General features: G+C 35.8%; 1 protein-coding gene across 2 annotated transcripts; it reads left to right on the top strand.

Annotated features, from left to right (window-relative positions):
• The first annotated feature begins 1,696 nt into the window (after window positions 1-1,696).
• Window positions 1,697-15,823, top strand: LOC140983331 (uncharacterized). 2 transcript variants are annotated; one of them, XM_073450331.1, is made up of 22 exons: window positions 1,697-2,828; window positions 3,066-3,181; window positions 3,712-3,917; window positions 4,383-4,502; window positions 4,759-4,887; window positions 4,979-5,104; window positions 6,264-6,319; window positions 6,407-6,506; window positions 6,641-6,758; window positions 6,960-7,154; window positions 7,830-8,151; window positions 9,177-9,270; window positions 9,672-9,780; window positions 10,006-10,277; window positions 10,417-10,544; window positions 10,689-10,923; window positions 11,282-11,470; window positions 11,596-11,885; window positions 13,022-13,196; window positions 14,725-14,967; window positions 15,274-15,353; window positions 15,434-15,823. In XM_073450331.1, the coding sequence occupies exons 1-22, from the start codon at window positions 1,975-1,977 to the stop codon at window positions 15,579-15,581; spliced, it is 4,305 nt and encodes a 1,434-aa protein (XP_073306432.1). In that variant the 5' UTR covers window positions 1,697-1,974; the 3' UTR covers window positions 15,582-15,823. The 2 variants fall into 2 exon arrangements, with proteins under 2 accessions (XP_073306432.1, XP_073306430.1); XM_073450329.1 differs by having other exon boundaries at window positions 1,698-2,828; window positions 6,960-7,169.
• Window positions 15,824-16,457: the final 634 nt, after the last annotated feature.

The raw sequence follows: 16,457 nt of genomic DNA, 5'->3' as shown, positions 1-16,457 counted from the left end.
TGAAAAACATCATTAAACAAAGTAATGTGCAAAAGCAACCAAAACAACAATAAACTTGTTCCACAGATAAAGGTGTGTGCTCCACTGCATTATTGGGTATCCCAGATGTGGTCGATGCCATAACCGATTTCGTTTCAACGTGTTGTTTCGTGTCATTTGTATCGGCATTCTTCAGAGTAGAAGATTGTGAACTAGAAGCGGGATTGCATGCTTGTGTATGCCGACGAATTGTAAAAGGAGAAGTGAGATTTGGTGATGAATTTGGACCCATTTCAATTTCGATGATAGTTCATTGTTCCCAGAAACTTTTTCAACATTATACTCATCGTACCAAAAGAATCGGTTCCGATGTTTCAAACCGACAGGACATATAAAGTAATATTTCCCTGGTCGGGTTGAATATTGACCAGCTTCACGTACTAGCATATACTCATTGCCGCACTCGCATTGTGGTGGTGTCTTCACATCCATGAAAGCTATGGAAAAGATTAATTGAATAAATTTTAAAATGAGTTACATAGCTACAGATATGTCGTTAAAATAAAGTTTTACCTAACTAATTCTTTGGAAACTACAACAACTTTAGTAGACCAAAAAACTAGTAAACTAGTTTTCAACTTCGACAGAGAATATTAAATCCTAAACCAACGAAAAACAGAGAAATCACAGTTGAATAACATTTAAAACCGACACCCATACAACTTGCAACCCATTTCGGTTGTTGTAAACTTCAAAATTTATTTTTCAACAGATTTATACAAAATGAGACGGAAATGAAAAAAATTTCGTAAAAAAAAGAAACTCTTACATTTTGTCAAAAATACTCACATTCACGGCCAGTAAGAAGGTTGGAGATCGAATTTCCTTCTGCACAATATGTTATCTGTTGCATTTTCTTGCGATTTGAACCGAATAAGAACCTACACAATCCAATTTCACTCCTTCGGATGTCGGATTCACCTGGAACACATCACGATCTAGAGATTTTCGGGAAAAATTCGTACATCTATGCGGAGCTATTTACGTTGATGTCGGCTAGGGTTTTCTTCGAAGATATTGTGCGGAGGAAATGTGTCGAAATGGGCGGATAGGTAACAAAAGTTGGTCTGAAATTAATAATTAAACAAATATGTGAAAGGGTAGTTTTGGTAGTACAAAGTTTAGTGATTAGTTCATCAGACCCTTTACAAATCTCACCAAACACAACAAAGATTTCAGCACACCATACAAATCCGTAAATAATCATATATTTTATCATTTATGTGTTAATCATTAAGTAATCCTACCATTTGAACAATTGAACCAAACACTGTCTTATTGTTTAATTTGTTTGATATATCTTTGTTAAATCCTTTTATGTTATGTAAAAGTTTCATATGTGAACTTTATATTAATAATCATTCAAAGGCTTAAATACTTTTTTTTTATTAATTCTTCATTTTTCGTTATTTTCTGGAGATATTTGGAAAATAATTTTAGTTAAAATTTATTTTTTAAAAAATATCTTCTTCAAATATATTTGAATATTTTCAAATATACATAAAAAAAATATTTGATCAAATTTATTTTGTTAGCTCTTACTTTACCTACTGTTAAAAAAAAAAAAAAAAAAAACACGTGGCATTTGATTTCTACTACCTTCTGGCCAAATTAAACAAAAATCCACCACCTAACCCCCTCACGTTTTCATATTCGGTTGCGTGATCTCACACACACACACACTCTATATAATCTGCTGTCTCCCTTTCTCTCTCAACACATTTCTTTCCCAATTCAACCCAAATCCAATATATGCGTGCACAATAGCCCGCAGATGTACCCAATACGCAGACACGTGTAGTGGGGCTGGAGTTAAGCGCACTCGAGTTTTATCAAGATTTTGGAGGTGGGTTTTTCTACTCCCAAGTGCTTTAGCAGATGCAATCCAGTTGTTGCCGCCTGATGTGATGACTATTCTCAGCTTATTGTTTTCCAATGGCTGTTTCCTCTTTTTCTTCTGCATTCTCATATCCTGCAGTAGTGGTGTTGTCCGCGCTACTACTGACTGTATTCGCAAACCCTAGTTTGATTTTGGCCTCGTCTGCTTATGGTGACTCGGATGTTGACGAGAAGGATTCGGATGTGCTGTTGTTTCACCAGGACTATACCCCACCGGCGCCTCCTCCTCCGCCGCCGCATCCTCCGTCGTTGTCATGTGAGTACGATTTGGGTGGGGTTGGTTCTTTGGATACTACCTGCCAGATAGTGTCCTATTTGAATTTGTCGAAGAACGTGTACATAGAAGGGGAGGGTAATTTTGTGATTTTGCCAAATGTTGCTCTGAATTGTTCGTCCTTCTCGGGATGCGAGCTTACCATAAACGTCACGGGGAACTTCACGTTAGGCCAAAATTCTTCAATAATCACTGGAACTTTTCAGTTAGTTGCAGGAAATGCAAGTTTTGGTAACGGTTCTGCTGTGAATACCACCGGGTTGGCAGGTTTGCCACCGCCTCAGACTAGTGGGACTCCACAGGGGTTGGATGGAGCGGGAGGGGGGCATGGGGGAAGAGGGGCGGCTTGTTTGAATGATAAGAAGAAGCTTGCGGAAGATGTGTGGGGTGGGGATGCATATTCATGGTCAACCTTGGAGAAGCCGTGGAGTTATGGTAGTAGAGGTGGGACAACCAGCAGGGAGGTTGACTATGGAGGTGGTGGAGGTGGGAGGGTAATGATTGTAACTAAATCCCTCCTGGAGGTAAATGGCAGTGTCTTGGCAGATGGAGAAGATGGAGGTAACAAAGGTGGAGGTGGTTCTGGCGGTAGCATCTACATCAAGGCTTATAAGATGTAATTTTTTGTCCAATCTATTGTTACAGTTCAATGTTATAGTCTAAGTTAAAGAGTTGTGTGATGGCGTTTTTTCCCCTTTGACTCACCATTATTTCAGTTTATTATTCAGCTTATACTGTATTATTGCTCCACCTAGCTGTATTAGATAAAATATGAGGTATCTGAAGCCAGCAGAAGGTTGCTGCAGATTAGAGTTTGATTGGATTGTAATCATATTATTCTTTTAAAGTGCAGGATTGGAATTGGTAGAATAAGTGCTTGTGGGGGTAATGGTTTTGCTGGAGGTGGTGGCGGTAGAGTGTCTGTTGATATATTTAGTAGGCATGACGAACCTGTCATATCCATGCATGGTATGATGACCTGTAATATTTTTTTCCCTTCAATTATCCTTTGGTTTTAATTTTTTAAATATAATTTCATCAATTTTCCTTGAAATGTTCCATTTTTTGTATTGTCTGATGTTCTACTTTCTTCAACATGATTTGGGTTAGTCAGAAAGGATAAAAGTTTCCATGTATTTTTTGCCTGTAAAATAGTGGTGTTATTTTCTGTATTGGCTTTGTTTTCCTTGGGAGAGGGTGGGGATTAGATAAGGTTGCTTAGAGGAATAGATGGCACTGATATTGGAACATTGGTAGTATGGTGACAACTGTTGGTGCTTTTTTGATTTCTGGTGGTTGATTAAAATTAATATTTGTGTAATGCAGAGGTAGATAGGACTCAGTTTCTGACAAAATGTGTTTCTTGTATAAATCTTACATCTGGTTGGTCTATGGCTGGCTGGTTGTAGCTGCATCTAGCTTGTACAATCTAGTCCTTAGGGCTATAAAGTGCTTTTGTAAGCAACTGACAAACTGAGTTACATGACTTATCAATGCAGGAGGAAGTAGTCTTGGCTGTCCTGACAATGCTGGTGCTGCGGGTACATTTTATGATACCGTTCCTCGCAGCCTTACTGTCAGCAATCATTACAAATCAACATATACAGACACCCTGCTCATGGATTTTCCTCAACCATTTTTGACCAATGTCTACATCCAGAACCATGCTAAGGCTGCTGTTCCCTTGTTGTGGAGCCGCGTTCAGGTTAGCGAAACTTAGATTCTCGTTATGTCAGATATTAGGTAGTACCTATTGGACGTGCAATCTTACAACACAGGCACATTCGGAACGCATGCATTTGTAACTATAAATACGTATGAAATGACATCAATGGGATTTCAATCCTTGGGGTTTATTTGTAATGTTCTATTCCCGGATAGTAAAAGCTCAAAGATCTGTGGAAGTGTCACCTGGTCTATTTGCCAGTTATCTAGCAAAAAGCGACACCGTTCTCTTTCCTGAGCTGGAAAATAAGGCAGTCCAAGACATAAATGATCTAAAGTCACATCAGATCTAATTTCATTTTCTTAATTTATGTTCTGCATCAGTATTATTTTCGGCATGTAGTTTTTTTTTTAAAAATATGCTATGAACTTGTTCTTAAAACCTCTGCCTCAGTTATATCTATGGTTATACTTGTCTAAATCAGCGTTGTGTATGCGTCATAAGGTTCAAGGACAAATCAGCCTCTTGGCTGGAGCAGTATTGAGCTTTGGACTTGCACATTATTCTATGTCGGAGTTTGAACTGTTGGCAGAAGAGCTTTTGATGAGTGATTCTATAGTTAGAGTAAGTGGCAGTTGTCTAATTTATTTAAGTTTGTTGTGTAATTTGCAAAAAGAGCCTTTTTTATTTGCTTTTCCGAGCTAAATTCCATGAATGATTTATGTTATAAATACTAGTATAAATGATTTGTTTTTCTGCTTAGTCTACCATTCTGTTGAGTGATGTTAGGTTTATGCCAGTATTTTTTCCTTTCATGATTCATTTATCAGGCTGGAAGTTTGGAAAACACACTATTTTTCATTTCCATATTCATTTACAGGTTTTCGGTGCTCTTCGCATGTCTGTTAAAATGTTTCTAATGTGGAACTCAAGTTTGCTGATAGATGGGGGTGGGGATGAAAATGTTGAGACCTCTTTACTTGAGGCTAGTAATCTCATTGTTCTCAAGGTGAACTACCAGCTATACGTTACCTTAAAGTTTGAAAATTTCTTGTATATCAGTAATTTACTGGCTAATTGGTTATGTAATGTTTACGCAGGAATCATCCCTCATTCATTCTAATGCTAACTTAGGAGTTCACGGACAAGGTTTACTAAATTTGTCGGGACCAGGAGATTGCATTGAAGCACAAGATCTTGTGTTATCATTGTTTTATAGCGTCAATGTGAGAATATATTTTCTTCACCTTTTGTTTTGATGTTTAAAAAATCCAAGCTTAGATATTTCTCAAAGTAGGCTTTATTCAGAGTTAGGTTTCTATTACCTATACTTTTGCTTCTTGTTATTGCAAGGGCAAACCAACTCACCTTTCTTATGATTCTGTTTCTGGATTTGAATGGGACAAGGATATTTCTTATTTTTCATTTGCTTTGTTTCTAAAATTTTCTGTTCAAGATTATTATTTCGTGGATAATTGTTGTTTTATCTTACCATATTATATTTGGTTACTTTGCAGGTCTCTGAACTTAAATTTTACTATTCTCTCGATTTTTTTGCAAACAGTGAACTTTTTTCACTCTCATATGTATTGGCCCAATACATCACTATTTGTCATTTTCTTTTTTATTTATAAAATTTTCACGTTTCTTATCCCCCAGAAAACCATGAGTAGAATGGGACATACAGAAATTCTTGTGTTGGCAAATAGCTGGGTTTATTATCATTATGTTTGACACGTTGACTTGTTACATCTTTTTCTATGTTTAGTGTATATCCCACATTACCTCTGTGCTGATTGTTCTTTAATGTCCTTGTTATATTTTCTATCTCAAGGCTTCTATTTATGTGTTATGATTTCCTCTATTTCATGTCATATTGGTATGCACCACTGTCTAGATTTTTTCATCTGCCACTATAATTCAGAATATTCAAAGTACTAAAAAACTCCTTTACCTATAGAAATAAGTACAAAATAATATTCAATTAATTTAACAAATCAATTGACAAGTAAATTTTTCCTACAAACATGTAACTGGTAATGTAAGAGCGTGTTAAGTGCATTGTCTAATTAACATTGCAAGAACTTGTTCCTGCAGACAATTCAAGCTCTTATTTTTGCAACTTTGGCCAATTGATCTTCCAATATACTAGTTTCATATTCTTGCATTTATTGCTACTGCACTATTCAGCGAACTTCTTCAATACAGATCATGATTGTTTCCAATTTGTTTTGTCTGCTGGAAAATTGTACATGATCTTGACCGAGTATTCTTGTCTTATTTGATAAATTAAGTATAGTTTTAGGTTGTGCATGGCTGCATGCAACATATATTTTATTGAATTAAATTAATTAGGTTCTGTATTTTGCTCATGTCAAAATGAAGATTGGACCTGGGTCTATTCTCCGTGGTCCTTTGAAAAATGCCTCTAGAGATGCTTTGTAAGTTTTGCTTTTAATTCAATTTTAATCAGTTACAGAAATGTGCCAGTCTACCTTGCTCAATTCAATTTTTTGTTGCTTGTTTAGAATGCTCAAACTAGATTGTGAGTCACAAGTTTGTCCCACTGAACTACTTCACCCACCTGAAGATTGTAATGTGAATTCTTCTCTGCCCTTTACCCTACAGGTGCATATTTTTTGTTTGGAAATAGTGAATTTTGTGATTTTCCATTTATGTGTTGTTCAAAACCTATTATCTTTCTTAGTTATCACATAGCTTTTTGTTGGGATAGTTCTTTTCAATATCTTAGTTGCATGCAGATTTGTCGTGTGGAGGATATCCTTGTTGAAGGAACTGTTGAAGGTTCTGTTGTTCATTTTCATAGAGCAAGAACAATCAAGGTTCCCTCCTGTGGTATCATTAGTACATCTGGAATGGGTATGATTCTAACTCTTGTACGTGCGGCATCTTTAATACTTTTCTATGTAGACAAGTAATGGACATAGCTGGAAATATATTTTTTTGAATTGGAAAAATTTCTGCTTAATGAAACAATCTGTAGTCAATCAAAAACACTGTATCTCTGTTACAGAATCACATCAACCACAATTTCCATTATTTTGAGTTTGCTCTGTGCAGGCTGCGTTGGTGGCGTTGGTCAAGGAAACGTATTGAGTACTGGCCTTGGCAGTGGTGGTGGTCATGGTGGTAAAGGTGGAATGGGCTGTTATAAAGATGACTGTATCGAGGGTGGCATATCATATGGAAATGCAAAATTGCCCTGTGAACTGGGTAGTGGAAGCGGAAATGAGAGCTCAGCTGTGTTTACTGCTGGTGGTGGCATTTTGGGTGAAATATCTTTTGATTTATTTTTTCTTATTTCAGTGATGTAGCTCTTTGTTCTTTTGGAAACTTCTCTATTTTTTGTGCTGATTGAGTGTAAATTTTTTAATCAATTTGGTATACAGTTATGTTAATTTATGATTGTTATCGGTGGTAGTTTTTGATGAAATTATTAAGTTGAATAAAGAAATTGAAATATCGGCTTTCCCATTAGCTAAACCATAAACGGAAGAATTCTCGATTTTGATAGGTTCAAAAGTGATATCAGGATCATATTTAGGTTGACGTTCTTAGTATATCATATGCGTTATTTTATGCTTCTCCTTGCATTCCTTTGGTGTATTTCTGTGCGGCACTTGGATGCTTACCATTCTGGGCTAGTGGAAGCAGGAAATGGATCTTTTATTTTGATATCGACAGGCCTTGTTTTTTTCAGTGTTGACATTCCCATGTTATCCCCAAAGAAATCTTCAAAGCTAAAGATAGGTGGTTTGCAATGGATATCTATGGCAGAACTTTACTCCCATCTTAGTTATCAGATGTTTTATGAATTGAGTCACATTTATGATTTAACTTTTAAGTGCATGCCTTTGTGCTCTGAAATTTCTGATTGGCTCCTGAACTTGTTTCTTCTCTTATTCTTATTCATTTGCCCTTTCCTCGCAGTGATGGGTTCATTGGAGCATCCCTTGATGAATTTAAATGTTGAAGGTTCCATTAAGGCTGATGGGGAGAGCTTCCAAGTGAAGAACAGCTATATCGATAATGTAAATGTGGGACCTGGGGGTGGATCTGGGGGAACTATATTGGTGTTTTTGCACTTTTTGGCTCTTGGTGAATCTGGCACTTTGTCAAGTGTTGGAGGTCATGGTAGCCTTGGTGGTGGTGGAGGTGGAGGTGGTGGCAGGATTCATTTTCACTGGTCGGACATTGCCACTGGAGATGAATTTTGGCCATTAGCTGTAGTGAATGGCAGCATTAATTTGAGGTTAGCGAAAATACTTAACCCGCATGTGCTTATCTATACCAAGTGTTTTTCGCTTTGTCACATAGTTGTGCTTGATTTTAACCTCTAACTGCATTTGTGTTATTTTATTTCATTCTACTGGTTTTGAGCTTTAGTTCATTCTTTGAACCTTTGCACATTTTATCTGATTGTGCAGTTCTTCAGCTTAACAATCATGTTATCTTTCCTTTTATATTGTTCTTCATTTTTCTCTTGCTGACTTTCTTCAATTTTTCTTTATGCATCCACATTTTGTATCTTTTTCTTCATACAGCCTTCTTTTGGTCTATTACACCTGTCCAGGGTCTGATCAATTTTAATATCATGTTTTTTGATAATGATTGACAGGTATTAATCAACAATGTTTTTCCAGTTTTGTTTCTAAAATTGAGCGTATGGAAAGGGTGTTAGGTATGTGATTGAAGCTATGTCTGGCAACAATTCCTGTTTTACATACTGAGTTGTGATCAGGTTGCAAAATCAATAATTTAAGACTAGCATAAGTGCATAACATCACGATAATGATTTACAACTGAAAAATTAAGGCTTGGGAGGCATCTTATAGTCTTATGTTTGAGGGTTGGCAGTGCCACTTTACTGAATTATCAAAGCTGAAGCTGTAGTGCTTATCTCATCCACTGTAGTGTAGGGTGTATGCAATTTTGACTGTTGAAAGAAGCTGTGCATACAGTATCCTTTTCCTGTGACAGTAGCTTGTTATTTACTTTAATGTGTACTAATTTACAAGCAGGGCCTCGTCAGTAGAGGCAAACAAATGTCAAGTACTAAAATTGGAAGTGTTATAGTTGCCTTTTGAAAGTGCAACATCTCATGTATTTATGAATAATCAGTTGAATCACAATGTGGTATGGATGTTTAAGATGAATGTACTAATCAACATGAATGGATACTCAAAACTTTTTGAATAGCTGCTTTTTAATCTGTCTACAGTTTTGTTATTTGGATTGCATTTTTTCAGTAATTCTATGTTGTCTGCTTTACCATAGGGGTGGATTAGGTGGCAACCAAGGTAATACTGGTGAAAATGGAACTGTTAGTGGAAAAGCTTGCCCGAAAGGACTTTATGGAATATTCTGTGAGGTAGTTTATTTTTCATCAATTGGTAGTAGATTTTATAGATTTGTCTCATCTTCTTCAACATTGTTCATTAGAAGCTTTATTATTTTTGTGTTGTTAAAAATAACTTTAAATGTTGAGACAGGAAGAATGCGATATACTGTGGTGATTGTTGAATATTTAATTTAATATGAAAAATGCTTGTTAGATGAACTGACTCGCCACATCGTTATTATGGCTTCTTTTGCAAGATTTTGATCTGGTGAAACCTGCCAACTTTCTTCGTCAAGATGCCATCTAATGATTTTTTTGGTCTTTTTTTGTTATCAGATAAAAAGTAAACCTTGCTTTGAGAAGCTACAAGTTAGTAGGTGATAGAACCATATTCTATTGGATGTTGATGTTTTTCTTTCAAATTTCTGCAGGAATGTCCTGTGGGCACGTATAAAAATTCTACTGGATCTGATAGATCCCTCTGTTTTTCATGCCCAAGTAATCAACTTCCCAATCGTGGCGGTTATGTTCACGTCCGAGGTATTCATTGTGGGAATTTGTCCCTTTATGGAGGCTTTTTATTATTAGGAGATGTTGATGTCATTATCATTCTCTGTTAGTCCAATGTGTTTTGGGTGAATCTGTACTCTATTCTTACTATGATAGAAATAAACAGTAGCAAATAAACAGTAGCATTGGATTGTTTTATCATATATGTTTTAGGTGGGCTAGATTTAATTTGAGATTATTGTTTGCTCCATGTAGGTGGTATTACAGAAACACCTTGCCCTTATAAATGCATTTCCGAGAGATATCACTTGCCACACTGCTATACAGCTCTTGAAGAGTTGATATATACATTTGGTGGACCCTGGCTTTTTTGTCTGCTTCTTTTGGGCCTACTAATTTTGCTTGCTTTGGTGCTGAGTGTTGCACGGATGAAGTTCATTGGCGTTGAGGAGTTATCAGGCCCAGCACCTATGCAGCAGGGTTCTCAAATAGATCACTCATTCCCTTTTCTGGAGTCCCTTAATGAAGTATTGTCTGATTAACCTTGCATGTCTAATTTTATAATAATAGTTTTTATATGTATGTGGTGCAATATACTATTGTTATTAAATTTTCAAAATCCAGCAACTAGTGGTAATTAAGAAAGAAAATTTAATTCTCAATCAGGTTTTGGAAACTAACAGAGTTGAGGAGTCACAGAGCCACGTGCATAGAATGTATTTTATGGGTCCTAATACATTCAGTGAACCTTGGCATCTTCCTCATACACCTCCTGAGCAAGTTAAGGAGATAGTGTAAGTTCTTTCTTTATTTTGCCCCTGGCTGATTTCTTCTTTCATTGCTTATCTGAATATTTTGTGTAATCTAGAAAAGATAGATTATGCCTCGTATGCCATATGATTTGATGGATATACTTTTTAAAATCATTGAATGGGCAGGTATGAGGGTGCGTTTAATACCTTTGTGGATGAGATGAATTCTCTCGCTGCATACCAATGGTGGGAAGGATCACTACATAGTATTCTTTGTTTTCTCGCATATCCCCTTGCATGGTCTTGGCAACAATGGAGGCAGAGAATCAAGTTACAAAGAATACGAGAATTTGTGCGGTCTGAATATGACCATGCTTGCTTACGTTCTTGCCGTTCACGTGCTCTATATGAGGGTCTGAAGGTTGGTTTTGAAAGGATCTGTATGTTGCGAATAATCTTTCAAGGTTGAATTATTATTGTGTTCTTCATGGGCTAGATGTTATATTCTTGGAATTTTGTATATTTTCACGCTGTTGAATGAGAAACACTTGTCTATTTACCATGTTAACAATTCCTTTAATGATTCAAGGTTTTTCTCCCGACGAAGCATTTAAAGAATGGCCAGTTCATATTAGGGTTGTAATCTGATCAAATCGAGTAGACATTTTTTCATGTTAGCTTATGTTTTTCTTGTACAAACTGATCTCCATTTCCCATCTCACTGAAAGCCATTTGTTTGAAAGATTCAAACTAATCCTTGTTTATCATGTCTGTGGTAGGTGGCTGCCACTCCAGATTTAATGCTAGCTTATGTCGACTTTTTCCTTGGAGGAGATGAAAAGAGAAGTGATCTTCCTCCTAGTCTTAGCCAAAGATTACCAATGTCTCTATTATTTGGAGGAAATGGAAGCTATATGACTCCTTTCTCACTTCATAATGACGGTATAATTACCAGTCTCATGAGTCAGGTATGTTGTCACTGCCGGGGCTTTGAATTTCATGTGTGCACGAACTTGAATTTCTTGGAAAAGCCATTCTTCTCTCTTCTTGTTATTAAGTAGAGAATTGTACTGACTATCTCTTTTTCCGTCAGTCTGTGCCACCGACCACGTGGTATCGCTTCGTGGCAGGTCTAAATGCACAGTTGCGCTTGGTACGTCGGGGTTGCCTTCGATCAAAATTTCGTCCTGTCATCCGCTGGCTTGAAGTTTATGCAAATCCCACATTAAGGACCTATGGGGTGTGTGTGGATCTTGCCTGGTTTGGGGCAACCACTGGGAGCTTTTGTCATTATGGACTCTTGATTTATGCTGTTGAAGAAGAAACGAACCTTGTATCATTAAGATGGCCTGATGGATCACATGGAGACCAAGAACATTCACGGTATGAATTATGATTGCACATGCATCTGTTGCTATGAATGTCCTAAATAAAAAAAATAAGGAATGCGCCTTATTTTGAGTTCATGAATAATTGTGATGTTCCAACACTTGAAAAAAAAATAATTTTGGCTACAGGTTATCCTGTGTGGAACTCATTCCCATGATGGCATTTTTTTATTATTAATGTGTTGCAAATATTATACAGCCAGTCATATGAAGTGCCATGTCCTTGATTAAATGGGGAAGAAGACTGATTCCCCAACTTGCCTCCAAAGTGACGCAAACTGTTGATGAATAACTGTATGAGTTACGGAATTGTTACCACAATAACTCAATGCTCTATTTGTTTGTTCCTTGCACTGTGTGGATATGGTTTTTCTCTGAGGCTGTAAATTTTTTTTGCAAATTGGGTTACGGCATTCGTGTCACCTGTTTGTTGTAGCATGTGTTAAGAGTTTTATATTACAGTCATCTACTTGAATGTCTGCTTACGCCCACTGTTGAAATTGTTGAAAATTCTTCCTAAATTCAAGTTCCTGTTTTTCCATGATTTTTGCTTCAACTCTAGGCTTTCAATAAACTTGGTCTTTCCTACATTGTGGTTGCAATGGTGGTACAACTTTTATCTCTGAACCTTGGCCCTCAAAGCTTGCAAACAGCGACTTTACTGATATTATTTAGATCCTAAATTTAACAAGTCCTTGCTTGCCCTTTTCCTTATAATGAAGTGTTTCCGACTCTGGCGTTAATCTTCTGTTGAATTACATATTATGTTGCACCACATTGCTGTAAAAATATTTTCTTTTAAGTTTTACATTTGTTGATGCAGTAATTGATTTTTTGGGTGACTAGTGTGGATATTTCTCGCTACTTGTGAGTAATTCCTGTTCCTTGTCATCTCCATGAGTTGCTATCAACAATCATTGTTGCAATAAAATTGAAGTTGGTCAAAACAGATTTACTGTTTTTCTTGAATACAGACATATTAATTGTTAAATACGCTTGAAATAGCTTATGATTTAGGTTGGTTGGCTTTCTCTAGTAGAATATGTTATTTGTAGGAATAGAAATTGGAGAGAATCATATCTTCTTCACTGTTTATATGATCTCATTTTCCTGGTTGCTTTTGTGATGCAGAGCCATTAATGTCTATTTAAAAGATGGAACTCCTGGGACCATTGAAGGTAATCCAAGGCCGAATATTAATGGCGGGATTTTGGATATTAGCAACTTAAAGCTGCTTGATGAGAAAAGAAAGAGATTTTTTGCACTCTCTTTTCTAATTTACAATACTAAACCGGTTGGTCATCAGGTATATTTCTTACCACCCTGTCGCACCTATGTTTAAATTCATCTTTAGAGGTGGATACCGGAAAATTGAATGCTATAGGTAGGGTTAGGTGTTACTTTAAGTTTGGGATTTACCCAGCCCAATCAGCTTTAGGTAGACTGTTGGGTGATTGGAGTGTTGGTTAGTTTCTGGATACTGAATAAATCTACCAACAGTAGGCTCTGTTTTGAGTATGCCTGATCACTTGCTGCATTCCGCCTGTATCTGTGTCTGTCATCAAACATCTCACATTCAGGGTTAGTGTGGATACACAGGAAGTTTGATTAAAATTCACTTTTTAAATGAGACTCAAGTGTTTTTCCTTTCTTGGAAAGAAAGCCTACAAATAATTGTATGTTCACCTATCATAGTTGAAACACATTTTCTCTAGTTCTAAAAAAGAAGCCCTAAGCCCACATTTCTTGTTTCTAAATTCTGGCTTTTTATATCACTTCGTAATTGTAAAGTTGCCGGTATGTTTTTTATTTGATTTGAGGAGAGAGTTTGAAGTTTGGATTTTAATTGGATTTCAAACGATACCTATGTGAGGTGTAACTGAAATTCAATGCCATTGTTAATACAAATATAGATTTGATTGAGAGGGGATGGATTTGAAGTTAGCCAGGATGAATTATATCTAAACAACAAAAATGTTTTAAATATTAGATTTGAAATGCTTGATTTCAAACAACTCGATCCAAACATTCTCTGAAAGTCCAACCAAGCATCAACTATTTGAAGTTACAAATTTTTTTGATTAACAATACTTCTCCATTCAAATGCTTTCTCAGACAGGACTGATGTTGGTGGTCAATGTTGAGTCTGATCTAGTTTTACGGTTCATAAATACAAAACAAGATATTAAACAAAGGATTTGGTTAACTTGTTTTTTGTTTAGTTCTTCCAAACATTGATGTACGATATTAGAAAACTCTCTTCCACTCTTGTGTTTTTTCCCTTTGATTTAAGGGGGTCGGGTCATACCTCAGATTTGGAATTCTTGAAGGCATTGCGTATGAAAAACAAAATAAAAAGAACACTCATACAATGACATATTGAAAGCAACACACTGAGAATTTCTACAAAATCTGTGTCACCAGATGACGTCCCATCTTTTAACATCTCAGTCACCAGATAATGTCCCATCTTTTAACATATTTCCATTTTTGCTGCTCCTTTTCTTTTATGTATGAATGTGAATTCCAGGTGTATGATTGTTTGAATTCATGAGTTCTGTTATCACATTCTGGATTAAAGCATCCTTACAATGAATTGCCAGTCCTCAATGTGGGACAAAACAGTCTCATGAAAAAAAATTGAGCAGCAATCTGACCCTAACTACCCTCCATACCTGATACTTGCTGTGTCTGTTAATATAGTTTATGCACTACCTGAAGCTTGTGTACCCAGTTTGGACCCTCCCGAAAAAAACAACTGATCCACTCTACTTTTCTGAACGTTTGTCTTGTGTTGTCATTTTCCTGAAAAAAACTTGTATCTTGTGCTGCAGGACCTCGTCGGTTTGGTCATCTCTATCCTGCTTCTAGGAGATTTTAGTCTGGTGTTGCTCACGTTGCTTCAGTTGTACTCATTTTCTTTAGCAGATGTGTTTTTAGTCTTGCTTATTTTACCCCTGGGGATTTTACTTCCATTCCCTGCCGGTATCAATGCTTTATTCAGTCACGGACCACGTCGATCAGCAGGTCTTGCACGTGTATATGCTTTGTGGAACATTTTATCCTTGATAAATGTTGTAAGCTTCTCGATCCATTCTTGATTTGCTTTAAATATCTCTCGGACACTGATCAATCAAATTAAGTTATGCTGGCACCACCATGTGCGTAAATAGAGTAGGCATGTAAGGAACAGATATGCTGGTGTGCCTGACCTTTTGAATGAAGATACTAATATCAATGTGTTATTCTTGGTAAACATTATATCATGTTAAGCTTCGAAACGCATTGTGGAAAGATTTCTGTACACTATTGAATTTTAGGCTTCAGTTCTGTTTTTGCTTTCTATTTATTACACATGATTTCCTATGGGTTTACCCTTGCAGGGCGTTGCGTTCATTTGTGGCTTTCTTCACCATTCTACTCAATCGAGTAAGAGATTTCCAAATTTTCAGTCATGGAACAAGTAAGCCAAGACTAAATCTTTTTATGCTTGCCATTACATCATATAGCTTTACTGTCACTTATGAATTGTATGTACAATAGGGACGAAAATGAATGGTGGATTTTTCCATTTGCACTTGTCGTGTGTAAATGCATCCAATCACAGCTCGTTAATTGGCATGTTGCAAATCTGGAAATTCAAGACCGATCGTTGTATAGTAACGACTTCGACTTGTTCTGGCAGTCTTGATATTTACTCCATACAAAATATTTTCCACTCTAATTCCCATCAATTTTTTTAATGGGTTTGTTTAATATGGAATATTGGTGGTAGTCCTTTGACAAAGGACTAGAAAAGTTGTATTGGAAAAGAAAGGGAAATGGGATGTTTACATAGGTGAGAGTCCTTAATTTTGTAGTTGTTTTGTGCATATACAATCCCCTCTACAATGTATATTATATCAATCAACAAATAAGATATTCCCATTATCACTAGAAGGTATCTATTTGATAATTTATCTATCTTATTTTATGTTTATTTTGTCATATTATTTATCAATCTATTAATTATTTATCTTATATCAATCAAATTTTTAAATTTAAATTACAATATTATTTTTAATAAATAGTATTATTAATTATTAAAAACAAAATAATAATATATCATTTTATCTAAAATTTCATCAATTAAAATTTATCAATCAAATATTATATTAATTATAATTTTTATTTTTTTATCATATTATATTATTTATTTTAATATTATTATTTTATCTTTTAACTTCGAATTCAAACGGTGCTTAATAGGTGTGTATTTCTTGATTCACTCGGGTTCTGTTCTTTGTTATCTAGTTAATGGATATTTCTAATTCTTTCTTTGTTTTTTATTTTTATTATCTTTACTCTTTGTGAGTTTGGAGTTGGTCGGTTTGGGTAAGGAAAAGAACGGAAAGGAAAGAAAATTTAAAACTTTGGTGGTTTGGGAGATTTTAATGGAAGGAAAAGGAATGACTTTATTTTTTTTAAAAAAAAGAAAAATAGATTTAGAGTAAATTTTTCCTTCCAAATATGATTGAAATGGTAGAAAAAGTAAAAATTTTCTTCTCTCTTCTCATCCATCCATTTC

The sequence above is a fragment of the Primulina huaijiensis genome, chromosome 8 (assembly GCF_012295235.1).
Source record: "Primulina huaijiensis isolate GDHJ02 chromosome 8, ASM1229523v2, whole genome shotgun sequence".
NCBI classification, from domain to species: Eukaryota; Viridiplantae; Streptophyta; class Magnoliopsida; order Lamiales; family Gesneriaceae; genus Primulina; species Primulina huaijiensis.
This window is presented reverse-complemented; position numbering and strand designations above follow the sequence as displayed.

Excerpts from the sequence above, each read along its gene's own strand:
- LOC140983331 (XM_073450329.1), top strand. The coding sequence starts at position 1,975 with ATGGCTGTTTCCTCTTTTTCTTCTGCATTCTCATATCCTGCAGTAGTG. Across the intron at positions 3,918-4,382 it reads TGTTGTGGAGCCGCGTTCAG|GTTCAAGGACAAATCAGCCT; the intron begins GTTAGCGAAACT and ends ATGCGTCATAAG. Across the intron at positions 14,968-15,273 it reads TTTTATCCTTGATAAATGTT|GGCGTTGCGTTCATTTGTGG; the intron begins GTAAGCTTCTCG and ends TTACCCTTGCAG.